At 39.2% G+C, this 27045-nt stretch overlaps 1 protein-coding gene across 2 annotated transcripts in view; it reads left to right on the forward strand.

Annotated features, from left to right (window-relative positions):
* Positions 1 to 27045, forward strand: part of ZNF148 (zinc finger protein 148) — a 104817-nt gene that overhangs the window by 12028 nt on the left and 65744 nt on the right. For both annotated transcript variants that reach the window (XM_049785883.1, XM_049785884.1), the window contains exon 3: positions 18515 to 18863. In XM_049785883.1, coding sequence (XP_049641840.1) covers positions 18531 to 18863 — 333 coding nt within the window. In that variant the 5' untranslated portion in view covers positions 18515 to 18530. The remainder of the gene's footprint in view (positions 1 to 18514; positions 18864 to 27045) is intronic.

The following is a 27045-nucleotide window of genomic DNA, read 5'->3' on the forward strand; positions in this document are numbered from 1 at the left end:
CATGCCTGCCAAGTATGATGATCTCAAAGTGTTTTTTTTTTTGTTTGTCTGTTTTTCTTTTTGGGCCACACCCAGTGACCCTCAAGGGTTACTCCTGGCTATTCGCTCAGAAATCGCTCCTGGCTTGGGGGAACATATGGGATGCCAGGGGATCGAACCACTGTCCGTCCTAGGTCAGCTGTGTGCAAGGCAAATGCCCCACCGCTTCGCCACTGCTCCGGCCCTCAAAGTGTTTTTTTTTTTTTTTTTTTTTAATTTGTTATTATTACACTTTGACTTATCAAGTTGTTAACGTAGTTGTTTCGGGCATTAAATACTCAAACACCAATTCCACTGTTAGTGTGATCTTTGTTCTACTAGTGTTCCCAGTGGCTTTGACCAGATAGCCTGCCTCCTTGCAGACACAAAATAATTTACTTCATATTTGTTTGTTACAGCACAAAGGCAAATGGAGTTTTTAGATTCAGATTAGTAAGGGTCAATTTGACATAATTGCTATATCTCTCCATAGTGTTCCTAAATTCAGTGTCTAAGGATTTACTAGGCTGTGGTTGGTGCTAGTTGAGTCTTCGGTGTTACTGTTTAGACTCACTGAGCTTGGTGGTTTTCTATGTAACTTTTCTGTCTAATTGGCTGTGATCCTACTGGTCTGACACTACTGTGAAATATTGGGGTGTTGTACAGCTGCATATGACCTATAGATCTAAGGTTTATAGATCTGGAACATAGCTGATTTGGCAGTAGATAAGATTCAGCTACAGAGCTGGTACCGTGTTTTTATAATACTTGATGATAGGACCAGTTCTCAAGCTTTGTGGTCTCTGGCCTTTGTTATTCTCCTACGTTTCTGTATATCCTGCTTATGAGTAAGATCATTCTGTATCTGTCTGTCTTCTCCTGATTAACTCATTCATTGTGATTCTCTTGATTCATTCATGTGAATATAGCAGCTAATTATTTTATATTAGTAGCTGCTAATGATGTTTTTTTTATAGCCCAGTAGTCTGTTGAGTATATGCCCTTTTTTTGTTTGTTGTTTGCTTTTTGGGCCACCAAATGATGTTCAGGGGTTACTCCTGGCTATGTGCTCAGAAATCGCTCCTGGCTTAGGGGACCATATGGGACGCCAGGGAATCAAACCACAGTAATTTCTTAGGTTAGCATGTGCAAGGTAAACTACTTACAGCTTGCGCCACCTCTCCATACCATCGTTTCTTTAACCAGTTCTTGGACACTTGAGTTATTTTCATATTTTGACTCTTACTATAATGCTGCAATGTAGGAGTGCAAATGTGTTTATAAATATAGTTTTGGGTCTTTGGGATGACTTTGGGCCAAGTAATGCAATGTTATTACCATATGAAAAGTCAGTTCTTATTGTTTTGAGAGTGTCCATATTGTTTTTTTTCCCCTAATTTTTTATTTAAACCATTGTGATTTACAAAGTTATTCATAGGTGGGGTTTAGACATACAATATTTCAGGACCAGTCCTACCATCAGTGTCAACTGCCCTCCACCAATATACCAGTATTCCCGGTCCATCCTATGCCATTCCCTCCCCCCTTATATATTTTAAAAAGGTTGAACCACTTGATATTCCCACTTGAAGTTCCATTTTCTCCTCATCCACACTAACCCTAGTTGTTTTTTCTTCTTTTTGTTGTGACACATGATTTTTAAAATATAAGAAAAACATGTGAGGGCCAGAGAGATAGCACAATGGTAGGGTGTTTGCCTTGCATGCAGCCGATTCAGGACAGACAGTGGTTCAAATCCTGGCATCTCATATGGTCCCCGTGCCTGCCAGGAGCAGTTTCTGAGCACAGAGCCAGGAGTTAACACCTGAACGCCACCGGGTGTGACCCAAATCCCTGTCCCCCTCAAAGATACCAGTTACTATATTGCACTTATTGTTTAGTATGTAATGTCTGTTGGAATGTGACAATAATTTAGGAATTATTCCTCTCCAAATTGTGAGACAATTCTGTTTTATGTGGCTAGTCATCATGGTTTATTAATTAAAACCACTAAGTTTTTTTTTTTTTTCACAAAATCTGTTACCAACTCAACCATTTATTAAGGAAAAAAACCCACTCAGCAGAGCATAAGCAATATGTGCTATATTTATGCATGTAAGCAAGTTCAAAATCAAGGGTGTAGCTGATTAGGTATCTTCTGGGGGCTGCTGTTGACTTCCTGGTTTTCCAAAAGGCGGCTTCACCAAGGAGCAAATTAGTAAGGAGAGAAGGATTCCACTCAAGGTACTTCAAGATGCTGGTGGGGAACTTTTTGTGGAAAAAAAAAAAAAAAACCACTAGGTTTGATAGTATAAGATGTAACTAGGTCTTATTTATCTATCTTTTAAATTTTTAATATTTTGGGTTCTGGCAGCACCTGGCTATGCCTGAGAGATGACATGTGGTTGAACTAGGTCATTATGATTCAAAGCAAGTATACCCTTAGTATACCCTAATTATACCCTTAGTACATCTCTAGTCTGCAGTAAATTTTTTTTTGGGGGGCCACACCCGGAGGCACTCAGGGGTTACTCCTGGCAATCTGCTCAGAAATAGCTCCTGGCAGGCACGGGGGACCATATGGGACACCGGGATTCGAACCAACCACCTTAGGTCCTGGATCGGCTGCTTGCAAGGCAAACACCGCTGTGCTATCTCTCCAGGCCCTGCAGTAAAGTTTTAGACATTAAAGTGTAGTTGATTATTTTAACTGTCATTAGGCTGTAATGTTATTTCTGACTTTAAAAGAAAATCAAAGAATAAGTATATTAGATTTGTACTTTATTTTAGACTAAAGCAAAGGAGAAAATCTTGGGTAGGAGGATCTTTTTAGGTATTCATGGTACTTGGAACTGTTTTCAAGAAGTCCATTACTCTGAAATTTTGGATATGTTAGTAAAGATGTATTTTTCTCAAGATTTTTTTTTTTTTTTTTTTTTTTTTTGGTGTTTGGGCCACACCCCGTGATGCCCAGGGGTTACTCCTGGCTATGTGCTCAGAAATTGCTCCTGACTTGGGGGACCATATGGATGTGGGAGGATCTAACCACTATTTGTCCTAGGTTAGCACATGCAAGGCAAATGCCCTACCGCTTGTGCCACTGCTTCGGCCCCTCTCAAGATGTATTTTAAGTAGTTCTTTGTAGATACTTTCTTGTTCTATTAATATTATTTTGTTTGCTTTTGGGCCATACCTTGCAATGCTCTGGGGACCACACAGGATGCTCAGGATCAAACCCTGATAGCCTATGTGCAGGGCAAGCATCTTTCCTGATGTATTAGAAGATTGAAAATTTGTCAGCTTTCCTCCTTATTTTGTGGTACCTGTTTGAGTTTTATTATTGTTGTTTCTGTGCTACACTCAGAGGTGCTGAGGGTCGCTCCCAGTGGTGCCTGGGAGACCATGTGGTGTCAGGGATTGAATCAAGGCTTTCTGTACACCTGTGCTTTGTGTTTTGAACTACCACTCCAGTTCATTGTTGCTGCCTTTTTCTTACAAAGAGCCTTTGATAGCAATTAATTTTAACAAATTTCTTTACAAAATTGTTTTTAAATACTTGTTCATTGAGAGTATTTAGCTAATGATTTGATATAGGTATTTTAGATATTCAAGGTAGTGAGCCTCATCTCTCACTCCTTCCCAACCTCTTCCCTTCCTTCGTCTGTCCCTCCTTTCCTCTTTCCCTACCTCTCTCCCTTTCTTCCTTCTTTTCTTCTTCCCCTCCCTTTTCTTCTCTAGGATTTAGGGACCATATGCGGTGCTGGTGAATGAATCTGGGTTGGCCACATTCAAGGCAAATAGACTACCTGCTCCAGCCCCCTCTTCTCTTTATCTGTTGAATACAAATATAAATATGCTCAGTGAGAGTATTTGTTAATGTTTATAAAATGCATTGATTTGAGAGCAAACATTTTATTTTTCTGGAATGTTGTGTAGTTTCTGTGTGGTACATATTAAAAATGTCTTAGGCGTGGGGCCAGAGCCTTGCCAGCAGCCAACCCTCGTTCAATCCCCGCCATCCCATATGGTCTTGTGAGCCTGCCAGGAGCTGCTGTGTGTGGCATAAAATACACAAACAAACAAACAAAAGTTACTTAGGTGATTAGTTTTCATGACATAAATGATTCATAATACTTTTTACTATATAGTACTATAGGGGAATGATTTAATAGAATAGATATTTTAAATATTAATGTTTACATTGTTGGTATTGGTATAAAATTTTATAGATTAAATAACTAAGTTCAGCAGAATATAAAATTCTGTTTTGCTTGAGTCAGTTTTAAAAAATCTTTTCCCTACCCCACCTTTCATACTGAGATAAGTTATTATTGGGTCTGACAGTTTGAGTAGCCATAATTGTTAGGTTTTAGTATTTTGTACTACCTTATAAATATTAAGTTAGCTTAAATATTTATGAGTATTTTTTCTGTGCTTAAAATGATCACAGGTTTTTAGTTGTCATGTTATATAAAATGATTTTAATTTCTTCTTAGTAATAAATATCATTTACTGTTGCTAGCACGAATCATAAAGGTATTTTGTTCAGTTGCTCTTTTTATAAATAATGCTTACGATTTAAGAGCTTCTTGAATATGAAGTGGAAATTTACAAAGACACGTGTATTTGAAGAGGTCTCTCTCTGATCATGGCATATATGTAGGAACTAGATTTCATTATAAAATAGAGATGGAGACAATTTTTGCTTAAATATGAGTTGCACTTTAGAAGGTTTAGAGAATAAAATTTAGCAATGACTGTTTGATCTATACTGATCATAGGTTTATTTGTTTATTCTTGGTTTGACCATTTAATCTTGAGGGAATTGGAGCATTTGTGTGTGTGACGCATGGTTGTGTTTCTGTACCTGTGACACTGTGTGTGTGATTATATATGTTGCTTGGGATTATTTCCAGACCTAATGTATGCAGTGTACATTCTACTCTATCCATTTAGCTCTATCCACCCCCAAGGCAAATGTTTATTTAATTTTAATTTTATTTTATTATGGGGTGATATTGGTGGTGTATGGGGTTTATCAAGACTTGGGGATTGTTCCCAGATTAAGACTTGGTACTTGGGGTTTGTTCTGGGTAGAGTTCAGGAACCAATTAGTTCTGGCCTTGTGCATGCAGAGCATTCACTCTAACATGTTGTTCTCTTTAGCCATGGTGTTTGTTTTCCAATGCAGATATTTTTTAGGTGTAGTTTCTCATTGGTCCTTGTGGCAAATATTAGAATTGACAGGGGTTACTCCAGGCTCTGCGCTTAGAAATCACTCCTGGTAGGCTCAGGGGACCATATAGGCTGCTGAGAATCGAACCCACGTCCATCATGGGTAAGCCGAATGCAAGGCAAAAGCCCTACCACTGTGCCCTCTGGCCCCAACAAGGAGCTTTTTGTTCGGAAGTGAGTTGTGGTGTAGCTTTTATTTTTGATATGTTTCAGAATAGATTCCTGAGTATACACCTGCCTACAAGTTAGTTTGTTTGTTTGAATAGGTCAAAAGTTTTGTCATGGTAGAAGTGGTATTGTTGTTTTAGGAGATTAATTTGAAATGCCACAAGTTGCTCTTTGGGGGGTGGTTGAGTTTGGATTTGGGGCCACACCTGATAGTCTTTTTCCAAGAATGTTGCTTTTGAGTTGTCTTCAACTTGCTTGAGACCATGGGGTACAAGGGATTGAACATAAGTACCAGTGCACTAAAACATGCACTCCAGCTCTGTGAGTTCTTCTAGCCTGGAAATGATTCTTTTTACAGAAGAATGAATTTCTCTAGCTTGCCACTATACTTTTTTTTTGAGAGGGGGTTTAGATTTTGGGTCACACCTGGCAGAGCTTGGGGGATACTCCTGGCTCTACACCAGAAATTGCTCCTGGCAGGCTCGAGGACCATGCTATCTTTCCGGCCCCCACTATACATTTTTTTAAAAAATAATTTTTAAATTGAATCACTGTGAGATAGTTACAAGTTGTTCATGATTGAGTTTCAGTCAGACTATGTCCCACACCCATCCCTTCATCAATGCATACTTTCTGTCTCCTATGTCATCTGTTTCCCTCCTGCACTCCCACCTTCCTCTATGGCAGTTCTCTCTCTCTCTCTCTCTCTCTCTCTCTCTCTCTCTCTCTCTCTCTCTCTCTCTCTCTCTCTCTCTCTCTCTCTCTCTCTCTCTCCCTCCCTCCCTCTCCCCTCCCCCTCCCTGTCTCTTTAGGCACTGTAATTTGCTGTTATTGAGGGGGGGATCTCATACATATTATTTTATTTCCTTTCAGCAGCTAGTTCTTGTCCAGAGTGATTGTTTTACTAAATATTAATTATAGAGTCCTTGGGGTGCATGGTGTGGATGGATGGATGGTGGAAGATGGTGAATGGATGTGGCCTTTCTCGGCCTGGCCAGTGCCTGCAGTCCCTTTTAGCCTAGTGAGTCTGTAGGTATCAGGGTGACGGCGAAGAAATGATCCACAGAGTCAAGTATCTCATTGTTGTTTTGATTTGTTTTGATAAAATCCTTATGGTTTTTTTCTGTTGAATTTATCCCAAAGTTCTATGGTTATCCGTTCATTTATTTTGAGGAATTTTTTTCATCTTCTGTTTAGTTTGAAGCCTTTCCCCTTCTTTTTATCTGTAGGTTTTCTTTACTTTATCTTAGAATTCACTGATTTTGGGGCTGGAGTAGTAGCACACTTTGTGTTCAGCCAACTAGGTTCAATATCTGGCATCTTTTGTGGTCCTCCAAGTTTGCCAGGAGTCATTTTTGGGCTCAGGAAGCAGTAACTTTGAAGCCCCCCCCAAAACACAAACAAACAAACAAAAAATAAATAAAAATCACTGATTTGGTTTTAAGCATCTGATAGTTTGCTGGTGAGGCCTTCCAATTAATTTTCATTTTGCTTACCAAGTTTTTCAATTTTGACATTTCTATTTGTATTTTTCTCATTTCTGCTCTTATCTCCTACTGTGTTTTTTATTGGCAATACTTCCCATTGTTTAAGCTTGTTGAATATCTTAAGCATTTCCACTTGGAACTCCAAGTGGAGCATTTTTTTGGTCTTTTTTTTCTGTATTTTTTGAGGAAATTTTTTTTTTCATCTCTTTGCATTTTTTTATGGGGTGAGATATTTTTTTTCTTGTTTAGCTCTACAAGTGCCTTATATATCCTAGATATTAGGCCCTTATCATTTGAGTATTGGGCAAATAATTTCTTCCAATCCATGGGTAGTCTTTGTGTCCTGCCCACCAGTTCCTTTAAGAAGCTGAAGCTTCTTAATTTAAAGTAGTCCTATTTTTTTTAACTTCGCTTCCACTTTCTTGGGCAGTGGTGTTTCATTCTTGAAGATGCCTTTAGCTTCAATATGGAGAGTTCTGTCAACATGTGCTTATGTTTTCGAGTCTATGTGCTTATGGTTTTAACATCAACATCTTTTTTTTTTGGTTTTTGGGCCACACCCGTTTGACGCTCAGGGGTCACTCCTGGCTATGTGCTCAGAAATCGCCCCTGGCTTGGGGGGGACCATATGGGACGCCGGGGGAATCGAACCGCGGTCCTTCCTTGGCTAGTGCTTGCAAGGCAGACACCTTACCTCCAGCGCCACCTACTCTGCCCCAACATCAACATCTTTAATTCATTTTGATTTGACTTTTTTGCAGTTGCCACTAGACTTTGATTTTACGTTTTTTGACTAAAGTTGATGAAAATGAACATTATAGACAAATTGGTGATACTTAGGGCTCACTCCTGGAGGGACTTGGGGGATTATATGTGATGCCAGGGATTGAACCTAGGTTGGTTTAAAGACAAGAGTCCTGCTTGTTGTACTACTGTCTCTCCTACGGAACACTTCTTTTAATGCTTGAGTGTAGACGTAATCAAACATAAGAAATTAACTATTGAATGAGTATTCATATACATTCTAAAGTGGGGAACTCGCTTCTTTCAAGAAATTTTGGGGATAAGAGCACAAGATTTCAAAGTTTTATTTACCTTAGAGCTCATTCTTTTCATTGATATAACACTTTTATATTGCTTCTATACTTAATCACATTTAAAACTAAAATTTCTTTTTTTAAGTGAAAATGGGATATATAGATATCTATATATATAGATATATAGATATATCCTCTTAATCTCTCATATAGATATGGGGCTGGAGTGATAGCACAGCTGTAGGACATTTACCTTACATGTGACTGATCCGAGACGGACCCAGGTTTGATTTCCAGCATCTCATATGGTTCCCTGAGCCTGCCTGGAGTGATCCCTGAATGCTGCCACTGGACACACACACACACACACACACACACACACACACACACACACACACACATATACATTTATATATTATATTTATATGTGTTTAAATGTGAACGAAAAGAGTGACTGAGGAAAAATTCACTAATAAAGTATAAGAGATAGCTACAGGTAGGTGAATAGGAAGTATTCCTGAAGGAGAAAGGGATTTGTGTCAGTTTTCCCATGGCACTTCAGAGAGGAGGGGATCTAGACAAGAGGCATTGGATTGTTTTACTTGCTAAGCTCTAGTGACAGGGTGACCCTAGATTAGACATATAAGGATAGACTAAGTTCTGAATATGTCCAGAGCCCTTTCAAGTTAGGAATATGGTAAACAGGGTCAAAAGTACATCCATCTAGCTGAGTAGGTCTGTTGCAAAATCCCACTTTACTTCTTAGTTTTGTAACTTTGAATAAACTCTAGTTTTTTTACCTGTTTTTTTTTTTGGTTTTTTTTTTGGCCTTATTTTTGGGGTGGGGGGCCACACCTGGTGATGCTCAGGGGTTATGGTCAGAAATTGCTCCTAGCTTGGGGATCACATGGGACGCCAGGGGGTCAAACTGTGGTCCGTCCTAGGTTAGCCGCACACAAGGCAAATGCCCTACTGCTTGCGCCATCACTCCAGCCCCCAGTTTTTTTCATCTGTTAAATGGAGATAACTCTGTTAATGTGTGAGGATTATTGTAAGTAAGTATTGAGTGAATAAACATATATGAATATACCTGGCACAGTCTCACATCTAGTAGAATGTTAACATATATTATTTGTCCTTTCCAGTTTATGATTATCTCTGACCCTTAAAATAGAAAATCAATTGTATAGGTCTCTCATAAAAACCTTAGTAAGTACTTAAAGTGCCTTACACAGTGGATTAAAATTGAATGGCAATGTCAAACTTACCCACCATGGTTCTTATGGTGCTTAACTTTGTCCTCTGAAAACGAGCAGAAACAGCCCTCTTAGCTTAGAAAATAATTGTTACTAGACTTCTATTTAAACTCCATATGCTTTGGGATCAGAGCAATAGAACAGCCGGTTGGACTTGCTTACTTTTCATGTGGTTGACCTGGGTTCAACCCCAGCACTACCAGGAGTGGCCCCAAGTACAGACCTAGGAATAAGCCTCCTAAGCATTGCTGGATTCGAATCAAAACAAACAAACCAAAAAAGTCCAGGGGTTTCAATCCTTTTTAAAAACTTTTAAAGCTTATTTACCCTGTTTCATTTTACAGATCTATAAAGTTTTGCTTCTAATTGCTTGCACACAGTTGATTAGGAGCATTAAATTAGAAGGTGACAATAGGGATCTGCTCTCTTCAGAAAGTGATGGCCAATCATTTATATTCTCTTTAACAAGTGACTGGTTTTTTAATCAGCTGTAGTTTGGTTTACTTTTACTCAGCGGAACGAAACATTCTTAACTGAAAAGGGGTGGTAGTGGGAGTATATAGGGAGAGAGTGAATTGAATGGAACAGAAGCTATATTGTGGCCCCTAACATAGCACTGTTGCTGTGCCTTTCTGCTCTTCTAAGAGAAGTCTAATGAGAGAAGAATAAAATGAAAAGGCAAAGAAGAAAGAATGCAAAAGGATATAGAGGAGAAATTGGTCTATCCTGGATTTGTTTTTCCTCTCCTACTCCATCCTCGTTTTTTTAGCAGTCTCTTTTCTGGGCAGCTTGAAATGTAAAAGGAGCAGTCCCTCTCACCTTTAGCTGGACATAATTGTTCATCCTCTGTTGGCTAGCTCCACTGCCCTTTTATAGTCCTTGTCAGCTGCCCATGGGCCCTTAGTTTAGAAAGTAGTGGGTCTTTGCAAGGAGTTCAAAATAGCTTATTACTCTCTGGGGCTCTTCTCTTCCATTGAACAAGGCTCTTGTGAACTCAGCTTATTTCTTCCAGAAGGTCTTTCATGTAAGTGACATAATTTAAAGGAGGTATTTTTTTCTTTTGTCTTTTTTTGTGTAGCATGCATCACTCCTGATTTTGTATAGACATTGTCCCAAAAGGCAAGCTAACTTTATAAGGGTTTGACATGAAGAGGCAGTTAATTATTTACATCTCACTGATGATTTGATTATATCACGTTTCCTTTCTTTACATTTGGATAATCATCCCTGAAAATATTGAAGTTGGGGAAGTAGTTTGTTTACTTTTGAACATAAGTTTTTTTTTTTTTTTTGAATTCAGGATTTCTATTGTCTAAGTAAGTGATTGAGACTGTGGAAGTTAGGAGCAGGAAAGGTGAAGATAGATGATCAGGGCAGATAAAAGAGCTTCAATGATAGTAGAAAATATGTGTCCCTTATTTTAGCATTTATCTTTGCAGAGCTTAGTTCTTTTTCCTTCTTCTGTAGGCTTGGTGAAATTAATATTTTTGTCTGAGAAATTTGTATCTTTTTGAGCAGTCTTATTCTGCCCAATGGCTAGTTGAAGTGTTTCGTGATAATAGATTTAATTTACTTTGTCTTTAAAAGACATTTTAAAATAATATTTTGCCTGGGAACTAGAGTCACTTCAATCATTGTTGGCACATGATGAGAAAAATATATAAATTAAAAGTAAGAATCAATCTTTCTGTAAGTTATTGTACTACTTTGCAAAATAAACCAAAGTTCTGGTTTTTAATCTCTCCCCACTTTTTTTTTTTTCCTCATTGAATATCCAGTAGTGTTCAGGGCTTTCTTCTTATTTTGTGTTCAGGGATCACTCCCGTTGGCCAAACCTGTGTCAGCTGTATGCAAGGCAAATGCCTTACTGTTACTCTGGCCTGTCTATGTTTAAAAATTTTTAAATGAATATTTAGCTATTTTTTATTTTGTGCTAATGACCATGCTGTATTTATAAAATTTATTTTGAGTATTTTTTTAATTTTTAATTTTTAATTATGAGAACAATGATGCAAAGAAAGAGGACAAGATAAAATTACAGTGGAAGGACAATCACCCATAAACAGAGTTCTCAGAGGAAATCCCCTTGCTGACACCTAATCTTGAACTTACAAGAACTTACAAGAAAAATAAAACAACCCATGTACAATTACTTTGTCCACAAGTCCCCAGATTGTAGTAATTATAACATTTCTTGGCAGTACACAAAGCAACCTAAAGCCATGAGATTTATGTGACTCCTTAAACATTGAAGGCATAGTATTTTTTTTTTTACATTTTCATACACATGCATATTAGTTTAAGTTAACATCAAAAGTTTAAGTGATTTTGTTTAAATTTTTTTGTAGGAAAAACAACAACAAAAATCTGGAATAACTACTGAATTGGAGCTATTAATCTTTTTTAAAAAAATTCTATAGAACGAATTTGGTTTTTATCTTCTCTCCTTGATCCTTGGTTAATTTTTTTCACTTAATATATTTTGGATGACATTTTACCCAGCACATAATAGCTGCCCCCATTCCTTTATTTATAATGACTAACAGTGCATTCTACTGTATAGGTTGGATCATAATTAACACATCAGCTGCCAGTGGATAAAGGGTTATACAAAGCATCTTTGTACATGTATATACCTGGTTAATTATTATGAATAAACTCAAAATATTTGGGATGGGTGGTGGTGGTAGTGGTAGTGGTGGTGTTAGAGAGGGGCTCCCTGAGCCTGACAGTTACAGTATTTGGGCCTTCTGCTAGTGCTGTGCTGCTCTGAGGGCCTTGCAGTAAGTGCCAAGGAAGAGGCCCTGGCCTCATGAATGCCAATCTGTACTCCAGGCTCTTACACTAGCTCCCTAACCCAACATCATAGAATTGTGAATCTAAGTGGTAAGGTTGCATCCGAGATACATGAACTTTTTCTTTTGATAGATTTTTTCCAGGGCTAAATTTAAACATTTGTTAGAGCAGTGCTAGTTCAAGACAAAAATAGGGTTGATGCTTTAAGTATTTAATGTTATTTCAGGGAAACCGTCTCAGAAATAGTTTCTAAGTTTGCCAGTTTAACTTGAAACGTATGATGACTTAGGGTTACAGGAATAAGAACCCATATGGAAAAAGGAAAAGAGATTTTTGTTTTCTGTGCAAATGGCCTGCTTTCAGGAAAATCTGGGAAAGGTTATATATCTGTCTTTGAATAGTATTTCCATTTTCTGCTCTCTACCTATGTGTGGCTGTGCTCTTATTTCATTTTCTGTGCCTCTTATGGCCTTTTATGCAACTCTGCTTTTCCCCCTGAAGGGGCCAAAGAGATGGCACAGCAGTAGGGCATTTGCCTTGCCATACGGCTGACCCAGGAGGGATCAGGTTTGACACAGGAGGAACTCAGCATCCCATACGGTCCCCCAGCCTGCCAGGGGTGATTTTTGAGTGCAGAACTGTGAGTAACCCTGAGCACCGCTGTGTGTGGCCCAGAAACCAATCAATCAGTCAACCAATCAAGTTTTAAAAAAAAGTACTTTGGGGGCCGATGAGGTGGCGTAGAGGTAAGGTGTCTGCCTTGCAAGTGCTAGCCAAGGAATGACCGCGGTTTGATCCCCCGGCGTCCCATATGGTCCCCCTAAGCCAGGGGCAGTTTCTGAGCGCTTAGCCAGGAGTAACTCCTGAGCATCAAACGGGTGTGGCCCCAAAACCCCCCAAAAAAGTACTTTGGTTTCCTCAACATAACTGTTTAGACATATTAGGGATAAAGTTAGTAAAAAAGTTATATATATATATCTATATATACACATATATATACATTTATGTATATGTTTATATATATTTATGTTTGCTTTACTATGTACCTTATTAATACAAACAAAAATATATTTTTAAAGTGAGGTAAATGACCAAAAATACGGGATCCAGGACCAGCACTGTTTGAGGAAAATGTAAATCATGCACTGGACAAGACGACATTTAGTGTCAACTTTTTTTTTTTTTTTTTTTTTTTTTGGGCCACACCCGGTAACGCTCAGGGGTTACTCCTGGCTATGTGCTCAGAAGTTGCTCCTGGCTCGGGGGACCATATGGGACACGGGACACCGGGGGATCGAACCGCGGTCCGTCCAAGGCTAGTGCAGGCAAGGCAGGCACCTTACCTTTAGCGCCACCACCCGGCCCATAGTGTCAACTTTTGTTTTCCTTTGTGGATGGTGTGACGAAGAGAATCCATATTTTGTTTTTAATTTTTTATTTTTAATTATGAGAGCAAAGATGCAAAGAAAAAGGACAAGGTAAAGTTACAGTGGAAGGACAATCACCCGTAACATAATTCTCAGAAGAAGTCCCCTTGCTGATATCTTAACTTTGAACTTTCAGCCAAAGAACCTTAAGATAAATAAAACAGAATCCATGTACAATTACTTTGTCCCTCAAGTCCCCAGATTGTAATACATTATAATATTTCTTAGCAGCAGACAAGGTAATCTAAAGCCATAAAACTTATGTAACTCCTTAAACATTAGAGGCATAGTATTTTTTTACATTTCCATATACATGCACATTAGTTTAAGTTAACCTCAAAAGTTTAAGTGGTTTTTTTTTTAAGGATTAGAGTCAAAGGAGCACAGTAAAAACGGTGTTAGAGTGGCAGTTGTTGTTTGCATAGGCCCACCAAAATATGAGGGGCATGGAAAGGAATAACATTGGCTGAAATACAAAGAGACTCGACCCCTGAAGTTTCCTGGCATAAGACCAACTCTAGGCTCCAGGCAAGCTAGTTTGTCCAATCCAAGACATTGTAGTGCCAACACACATTTTTCACATAGTCTCTGTTGTTGGTATTATGTTTCTGTATTAAAGATCCTGGAATCTGCATATCCTACATTGAAGTCAGGATGTGGAGTGTCCTCTAGTTTCACCTCACAATTAAAGGGCAGTGCAGAGAGCCCTGTACTGTAAGCAGGTCGTTGTTGTTGTTAAGTCTTCTCAGTGTTAAGGGAAGTCTCTTTTGAGCAGGTTGATGTCTGAGCAGTGGTAGGGTCTTCCATGGTAAAAGATTGCTTCCAGGTGATGCTATAGAAAAACTTGGATGTTTCGTGGATGGCTTCCCTGGTTCAGGGGCGAATGGAAAATGCCCATTCTTCTGAGGCCTGTGCCAGGTCATTATGTCAATGTTCAGGGTGTACGGTCCCTTTGCACTACAAGATTTGTGTGTTCCAGTCTCTATTAGATAAGATCTTATTTGTATGTTTAGTATTTTCCCATTTTAATGTGCCTATGCAAAAAAGGAACAACGCCACGAGGTGTTATTGGTGCATATGGAGGCCATAAGAACAAGTCCAACAATCCTCATGACATGGCTCAATAAACAGCATTAAACTGGGGGGCTCTTTCACCAAAATTCCTTTTTGAACAGCTCACAAAGAGAAGATAAAAAGTGGTTAGAATCGACACTGTATAAAAGGATATTTAGTATGACTTATAGCTGTCAGAGAAAACACACATAAAATATTCAAAAGAAATACGTATCCATTTTATATCTTTTGAAATAGTTGGGGTTTGTTAGGTCCAATGCTTGGCTTTGGTCTGTGATTAGGATTGTGCAGTACTGGAGTTAAAAAGAGTAATGTGGGTTAGTGATGTTTGTGGTGGGGGGGTGAGAGAGTTAAGGAGTAAAAATGAGCTTTGTAGGGGTGTGGGAAAGGGCAGAATACAAAATGGACATCCTGGATACGCAAAACATAACATAAGGATAGGGAATACTCTTAATACATGCAGTGCGCTCCCGTGCGGTTTTCCACATGTAGACTGGTCAGAAATTGACAGTGACAAACTTAGTGCCACCGAGCAAATCTCAGCACACTCCAAGCACACTCCAAGTTAGGACCTACCATTTCTGGCCACCTGGGCTGGAACCCAGAGAAGGCCTGGAGGCCAGGGGCAGAAGAGGGGAAGGCTGGGGGCCTATCAAGGCTCCCAGAGCACCCAAGTTAGGGAGAAGGCCTTCAACATGGGGTCTCCCCAAACCCCATGCCGGCTAGAGCTAGCCTCCAGATCAAGAAAGGATCTATAGAGAGCTGGAAGCCAGGATCTGCCCTCCCTCCATCCTGTGCCCTTCCCACCCTAGTGCTGGGGGAAGGGTGGGGAAAGCTTGGGACCCCATCCAGGAGGGACCACTCGACTCCCACCTTGTCTGGCCGCCTGGGCTGCCACCCCAGGAAGGCCTGGAGGCTGGGGGCAGAAGAGGGGACAGCTGGGGGCCTATCAAGGCTCCCAGCACACCCAAGTTAGGGAGAAGGCCTTTCATATGGGGTTTCCCCAAACCCCATGCGGGCTAGAGCTAGCCTCCAGATCAAGAAAGGCGAGAATCCATATCTTATGCATACAAGGACTTGTTTTTCAAAAGAAAATAGCAAATAGTTTAGAAGAATAATTAAGGTGTCCAAAGAACAGTCAAAAAAATAGAATACATAGATTTTAGCCCTGAAAGATTAAATTTCACTTAGTTGTAAGATAACCCAGAAGTATCATTGAATAGAATATCTGAAGAAAAGAAATTTTTGATGGTTTTTGTTAAATTTTTGTTTGTTTAGGGCCACGCTCAGTGGCGCTCAGGGGATATTTCTGGTTCTTTGCTCAGAAATAACTCCTGGTAGGCTCTGGAAACCATATGGGATGCTGGAGAATGAACCTGGGTCAGCTGCATGTAAGGCAAATGCTGTACTTTAGCTCTGGCCAGTGAAATCAGATTCTTGATCCTTTATTCATTATATATTACAGACATAACACTGGGTACTATGGAAGACAAATAGCAGATATGAATTTTTTTTTTAATTTTACTTTGTAGTCTTAGTTGACTTTAAGTAAATGTTCCTTTTGATGATACTTGTTGTAAATAAAAGAATATATAGACTTCAGTTGTGTGTTTGAATAGTTGAAAACTATTATCAAGGCTTTGGGACAGAGGATGCTAAATTGAAATATTGACTAATTGTGACTTCTTGAGGTTGGTGCCGGAGTATGTTTGCTAATTTCATAGTCTGCTAGAACTTCCTTTTACAAGATGTACCAAAATTTATATTCTTTAAGATTTTTTCTTTAGATACCATATTTTATACCATAGAGGTAAATATGAAAAAAAAAAGGATACCATATTTTATTAGTTATTAGGATAAAACGTGAATTTACAGCAATCAAGTTTGGAAGGGTAGATTTGAAAAATGTTTTCTTGAAATCATGGAGAAAATAAAACTGTAGTTATTTGTGTTTAGTTAATATCTTAACTATTAATTTTTTTCCATCATCAGTATTTATTGAGCATTTACAGTGTAGTAGCACAAAAGAAAATATAGAAAACAATGTCCCTGCCCTTGAGGAGCCTACACTCTAAACGGAAAAAAAAATGCACCTTTTTAAAGTGTATTTTTGTTTGGTGTTTTTCTGCAAGGTACTGAAGAAATAGTCAGCAGGGTGAGCTTTGGGAATAATTTAGCGCCATCATTATTCAAAGTGGAGGTGGTGGGGAGAGTTGAAGGCCAACAGTGACAGACCATTTCGGATAGGGTGAGTTTACCAGGAGATAAACACAATCTCATCAACTAAGGAGAGATCTATTGCAGTAATAAGATGAGGGAAATAGTTTGTGGCTGCATCAAAGGAAAGCTGGGTGTCTTTAGACATTGAGAGGAATCAGAAAGATCATGCGGCATACCTCTATTAAATTTATTACTTAAGAATATATTAGTAAAAAATATCACTCATAAATTTTAAAACATTCAAAAAGTGACATTTTATTATATGACTTCAGTAAAAATGTTAATGTGATTGAATCACTTGAGCGTGGTTCTTGTTGTTATTGCTTATTTATTATTTATTTATTTATTTTTGTTTTTCGGACATACCCGTTTGATGCTCAGGGGTTACTCCTGGCTAAACGCTCAGAAATTGCCCCTGGCTTGGGGGGAACATATAGGACACGGGGGGATTGAACCGCGGTCCTTCCTTGGCTAGGGCTTGCAAGGCAGACACCTTACCTCTAGCGTCACCTCGCTGGCCCCTGCTTATTTATTTTTGACCAAATTGCAGTGCAAGGGCTTGAACTGGGGTTGGTCGCATGGAAAACAAGCTCCTTGTCCTTGCACTTCCCTGGTCCTTTTGTTTTGTATTGTTTTGTTCTGGGCCACACCTGGTGATGATCAGATGTTACTCATGGCTCTGCACTCAGGAATCTCTCCTGGTGGTGCTTGGGGGACTACATGGGATGCAGGGAATTGAACCTGAGTTGGCTACATACAAGGCAAGTGTCTGACCTACTGTGCTCTATCTGTGGTCCCTTGTTTTGTATTTTAACCATCTTAATGTTGGATATATACTTATCGTTTCTTTTTAAACAATTTGGTGGTGATTTATGGTATCTTTGCTCCAATGTTTATTTCCTTCATTAAGTCTGTGTTGATATTTTTAAAGTACTATGTTTTTTATTTGTTTGTTTTGTTTTGAAGCCACACCCACTAGTATTCAGGACTTGCTCCTGGTACTGTGCTCAGGGATTACTTCTGGTCAGGTTTGGGGGACCACCTGGGGTGCTGGGGATTGAACTAGGCTCAGCCACAGTCACAAGAATTCTTTCCTCTGTACTATCTTTCTAGCATCTGTTTTGTTGTTGTTCTTTTGTGTGATGTTTTGTCAGTTTATTTCTTCATGCATGCATCTTTATTTATTTACTTATATATCATTTTGTTTTGGGACCACACTGGGTGATGTTCAGAGAGTACTCCTAAGTTGGTACTTAGCTGCTCCTACCTCCTAGCTATGCTCCATGAACCATGTGGTGCAGTAGATTGAATCCAGGCCTGTGATATGTCACACAGATAAGTCTTTTGAGCTATTTCCTCTGTCTGTTTTATTTTTAAGACATTTTTAATATCTGTGAGGAATGTATGTCATACATTTTCCCCTAATTTGCTTTATTTCAGACTCTTTTTTTTTTTGGGGGGGGGGGGTTTGGGTCATACACAGTAGTGTTCATGACTTATTCTTGCCTCTGCACTCCTCAAGGATAACTTAAGGTTCCACATAGTGAGGATGATTGAAGCTGGGCTGCCTCGAGCTAGGCAAGCACCCTACCCACTGCCCAATCTTTGACTCTAAATTTACCTTTCATAATGGGTTATATTGTTTTATAATTAATCTCAAAATTGAAAACCTGTATTTATTATACTGGCTTTGTAAATTGATTTTAAAGTTGGAAACATGTTATTTGAAGTAAGAAAAATCAAATAGACGTGTAAACTAATTTATTATGCTTTGTTGCCAAACTTGGTCTTTCTAGGCAGTTATACTTAAGCATGAACATTGACGACAAACTGGAAGGATTGTTTCTTAAATGTGGCGGCATAGACGAAATGCAGTCTTCCAGGGCAATGGTTGTAATGGGTGGAGTATCTGGCCAGTCTACTGTGTCTGGAGAGCTACAGGATTCAGTTCTTCAAGATCGGAGTCTGCCCCACCAGGAGATTCTCGCTGCAGATGAAGTGTTACAAGAAAGTGAAATGAGACAGCAAGATATGATACCACATGACGAACTCATGGTCCATGAGGAGACAGTGAAAAATGATGAAGAGCAGATGGAAACACATGAAAGACTTCCTCAAGGACTACAATATGCACTTAATGTTCCTGTAAGTAACTCCTTTAAAAGTATTATAGAAGTGGAATTAGTCTTGTATTATACTTGAGGACATTTTAAAAAACATATAAGGGCTAAAGAAGTCAAATGGGTGTTTTAAAAATTAAATTAGTGCTTATGTTTAAGGTTTTGATGCGTTCAGTTATTGTATCTCACTACTAAGGTTTTGTATCTCACAGCCACCAAAGTTTCCATGATCTTCTTCTCTTTTACCAATGTCCTTAGGTCACTTCTAGTCCACCCCACCCCCCTTCAAGGTTGTTCTTTTTTTCTTTTTCTTTTTCTTTTTTTTGGGTCATACCGGCAGTGCTCAGGGGTTACTCCTGGCTCTACGCTCAGAAATCGCCCCTGGCAGGCACAGGGGACCATATGAGATGCCGGGATTCGAATCACTGGCCTTCTGCATGAAAGGCAAGCACCTTACCTCCATGCTATCTCTCCGGCCCCTCAAGATTGTTCTTAACTAGAAAAATGAATATTAACAGAAATTTGGAAAAGAAAAATAGAGTTTTTACATTACTTAAATTGTAGAAACTTTGAGGATAACATTGTTTTTCTAATAAGTATTGTCCTTTATTAAATTTCAAATTAATGACTAAATTAGTTTAAACTATTAGTTGACAATTAATTGTTAATATAATATATATATTATATTATATATTAAAGGAAATAGCAGTTAGGGCATTTGCCTTGCAGGTAGCCAACACAGTTTTGATCCTCAGTACCACATATGGTTACCCCAACATTAACTTCTGAGTTTCTACTTAGATAGAAAAGAATAGAAATATTGGGTTTTGAGCATAATTTGAAGATTATTTTTTTAATTTTATAATTCCTACAGCCACCCCACACACCCCCTCACCCCCAGTTCAGAATTGCTCTGGGTTTACTCCTGGCTTTACACTCAAGGATCACTCCTGGTGGGGCCATATGTCATCATGCCAGGGATTGAATATGGTTGTCTGCGTGCAAGGCAAGCACCATATCTGCTGTACTATTGCTCTGACCACTATCTGCCTTCTTTAAAATATATCAGCCCTTAGTCTTTCCTTTTTCACTGGGAATTTAAGTATTCTCTACTTTTTGGTCTGGCATTTTGGTTTGTTTATTTTTTGAGCCACACCCTGTCTGCTCCAGGGGTTACTCTTGGTTTTTCCCTTGGGCCATTTCTGGTACTGCCCAAGGGACCCAATTGATGGGAAGGCTGAACCTAGTTTGACTGCATGCAAGGCAAACACTATAACTACTGTACTATTGCTTTAGCTCCTATCTAGCATTTTTATATGGGATTTTAATTTTTACCAGATAATTGATAAACAATCATGTTCTCTCTCTCCCTCCTCTTATTCCTCCTTTCCCCCCACATTCTGGATTCCTTCTAGTATATGTACTTTGCTTTTATTTCCAGACCAGACCATCATTTACCCTATTTGTGATATTGTCTTCAAGCACATATACTCTTCTTGTTCGTTAACCTTGGTAGTGCTTCTTCAACACCATCCTTCCCCTCCTGTCTAAGTTGAATTCCTATAATGGGAATTTGCGATTAGTTGTACAGTGTCTATCTCCTTTCCCATTGAATTTAGGCTATAAGACAATTTAAACTTTTAAAAATTATTTTCCATTACATTTCAGCTGTTGGCTCATACAGTGAATAAATAAAGCTACTTTAGAATTGGTTGTTTTCGGGGTCGGCGAGGTGGCGCTAGAGGTAAGGTGGCTGCCTTGCAAGCGCTAGCCAAGGAAGGATGGCGGTTTGATCTCCCCGCGTCCCACATGGTCCCCCCAAGCCAGGGGCAATTTCTGAGCGCTTAGCCAGGAGTAGCCCCTGAGCATCAAACGGGTGTGGCCCGAAAAACCAGAAAAAAAAAAAAGAATTGGTGTTTTGGAGCACATGTACTTACTGTTCTTTTATTACAGGAGGACAAGGTGGGGGTGGGGATGGGTGGACCACATCCAGCGGTCTCGGGGTATTCCTGGCTCTTTGCTCAGAAATGATCACGATTAATTCTTAGGAGACCACGTGTGGTGCTGGGAATTTGAACATGGTCGTGGCCTGCAGCTGATGCAAAACAAGTATCTTACCTCCTCCTGTACTATCTCTTCGGCTCTGTGCTCATAATTTTATCTTTTCTTGTTGCTGGAGGAGGGGCACACACTCTGGTGCTCAGGGCTTATTCCTGGCTTTGCGCTTAGGGATCACTCTGGCAGGCTTGTGGGTCCATCTATGTTGCTGGAGATCAAACCCATGTCTGCTCTGTGTGAGGCAAACGTCCTACCCACTATACTATCTTTAGTCTTGACTAATGTTTCATTGGAGATTTTGCATCTGTATATTCATGAGATACTGGTATAGTTTTTGTTTAGTCCTCTCCCCTCCCTTCCTCTGCCCTCCTTTTGTCTAAATTATCAAAATTGTGAGTTTGAGTACTTTTCAAAGAATATTCCTTTATTCTTTTTGTTTTTGATCACATCTAATGGTTCCTTGACTTACTCCTGACAGCGCTAAGGGTTCATTCCTGAAGCTTTCTGCCGCAAGTCCATATGAGGTGCCAGAGATTGAGCCAGGGTTGGTGTATGCAAGGCAATCTCCTAAACCTTTCTACTAATTCTCCTACTAGTTCTCCCTCCCCCCCCCCCCAATGTTTGTTTGGGTGCCACACCTGGTGGTGCTCAGGGCTTACTCCTGGTTCTGTATTCAGAAATTTCTCCTGGCAGGCTCAGGGGACTGAATGAATGCCAGGAATCCAACCTGAATCTGTTTCATGCAAGGCAAATGCCTTACCTGTTTACTATCACTCCAGCCCCGGCTACTGTCTTTTTTTTTTTTATCAGTAGAAGTCTTGGGATTTTTCTTATGTTTGTTTTGCAAGATTATAAATTCTCTTCTGAATCCTGACTTACTTTAAAATTTTTATTGAGGCCAATGTGAATCACAAGTCTTTCACAGTTATATTTAAGGTACATAGTGACAGTTCATTAGGGCATGAATCCTGACATTTAACTTCATTTTCACAATAGCTGGGCTATAGTAGGCAATTTAAATTATTTTGAGTGAAAATACATTTTTGGGGAAGCATACTTGGTGTCCCCTAGGCTTAACTCTGGCTCTTTGCTCAGTGGTCATTCTTGGTGGGTCTTGAAACCATATGGGATACTGGAGATTGAACCCAGGTCCACTTCATACAAGGCAAGTTAATACCCTACCCTTTGTACTATCCTGCCAAGAAAATATCTATTTTGAGGTAAAGTTGAAGAAAACTATGCTCAGATCGTTTGTAGTTTTATAACTATGAAATCAGACTTAAGTCCTTAAAAAAACCAATTGAGTTGATTGGAATTTCAATAATTTTATATGTTGATTTGATGAAAGCCAGCTTCCTAGTAGTGCCTTCCAATCCTGAAGAGTTCTTCATTTGTGTATATATATTTAGATTTCTCCCAATTCCTTAAAGGTTTTTTTGTTTGTTTGTTTGTTTTTGGGCCACACCCAGCGGTGCTCAGGGGTGGGTTACTCCTGGCTTTCTGCTCAGAAATAGCTCCTGGCAGGAGGCACGGGGGTACCATATGGGACGCTGGGATTTGAACCAACCACCTTAGGTCCTGGATCGGCTGCTTGCAAGGCAAACACCACTCTGCTATCTCTCTGGGCCTGTCCTTAAAGTTTTTTCTCTAGTTTTTATAGTAGGCTTTTGGCACAGTCTAATTATTGTACCTATTTTGTCACATTTGCCCTAAGTATTTTCTATTTCAGATATAGTTGTAAATTATGTATACGAAATTTACATTTCTTTTTTTTTTTTTTTTTTATTTTTTTTTTTTTTTTTGGTTTTTGGGCCACACCCGGCGGTGCTCAGGGGTTACTCCTGGCTGTCTGCTCAGAAATAGCTCCTGGCAGGCACGGGGGACCATATGGGACACTGGGATTCGAACCAACCACCTTTGGTCCTGGATCGGCTGCTTGCAAGGCAAACACCGCTGTGCTATCTCTCCGGGCCTGGAAATCATATTTTTTATTCCTTATTATCTGTTTACTTTTTTTCTGGTTACTAACACAGTGCTCAAAGATTTCTCCTTGCTATGTGCATAGGAGCATGCACTGCTGACAAGTTGTGCCTGAGCTTCTAATATTCAAAGTTTGCACTCCAGCCCTTTGAACTATTCCCCTGGCTCCTTTTCTTAGTACAGTAAATCATATTTACAATTATATTCTCCCCCCCATGTTATACCAACTTTGCATTTCTTGAATCAAGGACACTTAACCATTATGTACCATTTCTTTTTTACAGTATTGGACTGGGCCTGCTAATTTTTTTTTAAATTTTTATTGTGATCATAATAGCTTATATGTCTTTCACAGTAGTATTTTAGGTACATATTAACATTGAATCAGGGGAATACCCATCATCAAATTTGTCCTCCCCTATCCCCGTTCCCTTTCTGCAACCCATATCCCCCACCATCACCCCCCAGGCTGCTAGAGTAGGTGAACCCCTCTTTGTCTAGCTTACTATTAGTGGTCATATATCTGTTTGGTCTTGGTACCCTCCCTTGTTTCCCCTTCTATTTAAGAGGCGGAGCTAGATAAATCGAGTTATGTGGTTTTGTTTGAAGGAAAGAAAAGTAATAGAATGGGGTACAAAATAAGAAAAAATAAAAAAGAAGTCAAATACTTTGAAAATGGGCGGAGACCTTCAGGCTTTCAACCTCAGTTTGAGAGAGGACATGAAAAAGGTAATTGAAACACCATAACAATACAGAAAGAAATATCAAATTAAATATCCAGTGAGCACTACCATGATTACAATAGTGTTAAAAGTTAAAGGTGTTGACTGTCACAGCACTCCCTCCCCCCAAGTACCCAAGACCCACCTCCATCGTCCATAGTCCATCCTCTCCTTCCCTCATAGACACTCAGGTCACCTCAATTCTGTAGACTAGTAAAAGGTTAGATTAGTTAGATTACTGTAGATTAGTAAAAGGTTTGTTATTAATTATTGTCCATTTCTTTGCCTTGTTTCTTTAAATATCACATGAATGAAATCATCTGGTATTTGATGTTTATCCTGATTTACCTCACTTAACACAACAAGTACCACAGTACTTAGGGCTTACTTCTGGCTCTGAGCTTAGTGATTACTTCCAGTAGTACTCAGGGTATCAGGGATCAAACCCTGGTTGCTCATGTGCAAAGTAAATACTTTGCCCACAGTACTTCTCTCCACACAAGATTTCTTCATCTTCTATAACGGTAGTATTTTGTTGTGTAATTTATCACATTAGTTTACTCGTCTTTTTTTTTCCCTTTGGTTTTTGGGCCACACCCGTTTGATGCTCAGGGGTTACTCCTGGCTATTCGCTCAGAAATCGCCCCTGGCTTGGGGGGACCTTATGGGTTGTCAGATCGAACTGTAGTCCTTCCTATGCTAGCGCTTGCAAGGCAGACACCTTACCTCTAGCGCCACCTTCCCTGTCCCAGTTTACTCCTCTTTACTCTGGGCAGTGCTTGTTGGCCATGTGCAAGGCAAGTGCCTTAACTTCTGTACCGTCCCTCTGATTTCAGCTTACTCATATTTAAAAAACAGTCTTTTTTTTCTCCCTCCTTCCCATCTTACTTCTTTTATTCTCTTCTCTCCACTCACGGTGCTCTGGGATCTGCTCAGCGAACACTATTGATTTTCTTAAGCAGACCATACAGAGTGCTAAACATTGAACCAGGGCTGACCATGTTTTTTTTGATGGGGGGAGGGGTCACACCCAGCGTCGCTCAGGGGTTACTCCTGGCTCGGGGAATCATATGGGATGCTGGGATTCAAACCAACATCCATCCTGGATCAGCTGCATGCAAGGCAAAAACCCTGTCTCTGGCTTATGTACTTGTAATTTCTGTGCTATATCTTGCCCCTCATTTTTGATGTAAGCATATGAAGTTTTAAACTTACCTTTACTTTTCTTCTGATTTCGTTTTAAGACACTATGTGTTAATTTCTGAAATCTTCCTTCCTTCCTTCCTTCCTTCCTTCCTTCCTTCCTTCCTTCCTTCCTTCCTTCCTTCCTTCCTTCCTTCCTTCCTTCCTTCCTTCCTTCCTTCCTTCCTTCCTTCCTTCCTTCCTTCCTTCCTTCCTTCCTTCCTTCCTCCCTCCCTCCCTCCCTCCCTCCCTCCCTCCCTCCCTCCCTCCCTCCCTCCGCCACACCTGGCCACACTCAGGTTACTCCTAGTTCTGTGCTCAGAAGTCTCTCCTGGCAAGCTCGGGGGACCATATGGGATGCTGGCAATCATGTGCAAGTCAAATGCCCTACCGCTGTGCTATCACTATGGCTCCCAATTTATGAAATTTTCTAAGAAAATTTCCAGGTATCTTTTTGTAATTGATTTAGTAATTATAGTCAAGAATATAGGTACTGGAGTGATAGCACAGAGGTAGTGTGTTTGTTTGCATGCGACTGACCCAGGATGGACCTGGGTTTGATCTCTGGCATCCCATGTAGTCTCCCGAGCCAGGGGCGATTTTTTAGCACATAGCCAGGAGTTATCCCTGAGCATTACCAGTGTGACCCAAATACCAGAAAGAAACAAACAAAAACCCAAAAAACCGAATATATACTGTAATATAGCGCTCTTTTTTCAATGTACTGAAAGTTGTATTTCAGAACCCAACATACAACTAGTTGATTGATAGTCTCTCTTCATTTGAGAAGTATACTGATTTATTGGTTGGACTATTTTGTAGATGTTAAGTAGGTCAAGTTGACTGGTTTTGCTCTTCAACTCTTAATATTCTTGCCTTGTATATCATTTGAACAACATAGTTGAGGGGGAATGTTAAGAGTACTAACCACAGCAAAGTAAAATATGAATATGTGTACCTACTCTGAAATGTACCTACTAATAGTTTAGTATTAATAAGAAGCCTTCTTATAATGAGTAGACTAAAACATTATGTTAGATATAATATTATATATTGTATTCTTAGAATAATTTTTTTAGAGAAAAAAATCTTTACCAAGAAAATTATAAGGAAGAGAAAATATCTAGTACTGCCCTTTGTGTATTATATGCATTGATATGTTCATATGATCCGTATAAGCAGACTGTTCAAAGCCAGTGTTGATCAGGAATTACTTGTACTTACTTTCCACCAGTAAACGAATCCACTTCAGAATTATAGTTTACATTAACGTCTCTTTTTAGATTTTTTTAGTTTTTCGTTTTTTGTTTTTTAAACTACATTCGGGATATTCAGAGTATTTCTGGTTCTGCATTCAGGAATTACTTTTGCTGGTGCTTGGGCCATCCACGTATAAGGCAAATGCCCTGCTTACTAATGTTACTTTTGCTACAGCCTGTGGATTTCTTTATTTCTTGATAAGTCCCTCATCTTTAAAATTCTATGTTCAAATTACTTAAATGTGGATCATCTATTTTGTAGAATGTCTCTGTTGGCATTTATCTGTTTTTTTCTTCTTGGGTGGATTTTAATACCTTTCTCAGGGACTCGTTAAGGGAATGCTGTTCTCTCCTCATTGCTTTCCAACAGGTTGTATATGATTTTAATTTGTTCCATTCTGATGATTGTTTATTGGTTTTGATAATCTAATTAAGATGATATTTGGTAGTTTTGTTACTATAATATTATGATACCTCATCCTACGATTTTACTTAGTTGTATATGTACCGACTTAGTAGTCTTATTCACTCAATTATTTTGGGGTTGTGTGCAGAGGGAGAGGGGTGGTGACAACATGGTTTACTCCTGGCTCTGCCTTCAAAGATCACTCATGGTGGGCTTGGGATACCATATGGCTAAACTCAGGCTCAAACCTTGATACTCTAAGCATCTTTGGGCCACATCTAACCCTTTGGTAGGGAATCACCAGGAAGGGCCCATATTATTCCTGAGCATCACTTGGAGATGCGCTCCCTTTATTTGTGTGCTTGTTTATTTACTAGGAAGTCACAAAGTTGATATATTAATTAATGTCAATTAAATAGGTTGACTTTTCTTAAAGTATCTGAATTTAAATTTTGCAGCCCTTTTGGTGCAGTTAAAATAATAGTTTTTTTTATTTGTGAAAACTGCTGGCTTTCAGAATTTATTTTGACCATATTTGTCTAAAATTTGTGATCCTTTATTTTTTTTATTAATTTCTTTATTTAAACACCTTGATTACAA

Source organism: Suncus etruscus, chromosome 13 (genome assembly GCF_024139225.1).
Source record: "Suncus etruscus isolate mSunEtr1 chromosome 13, mSunEtr1.pri.cur, whole genome shotgun sequence".
Lineage (NCBI taxonomy): Eukaryota > Metazoa > Chordata > Mammalia > Eulipotyphla > Soricidae > Suncus > Suncus etruscus.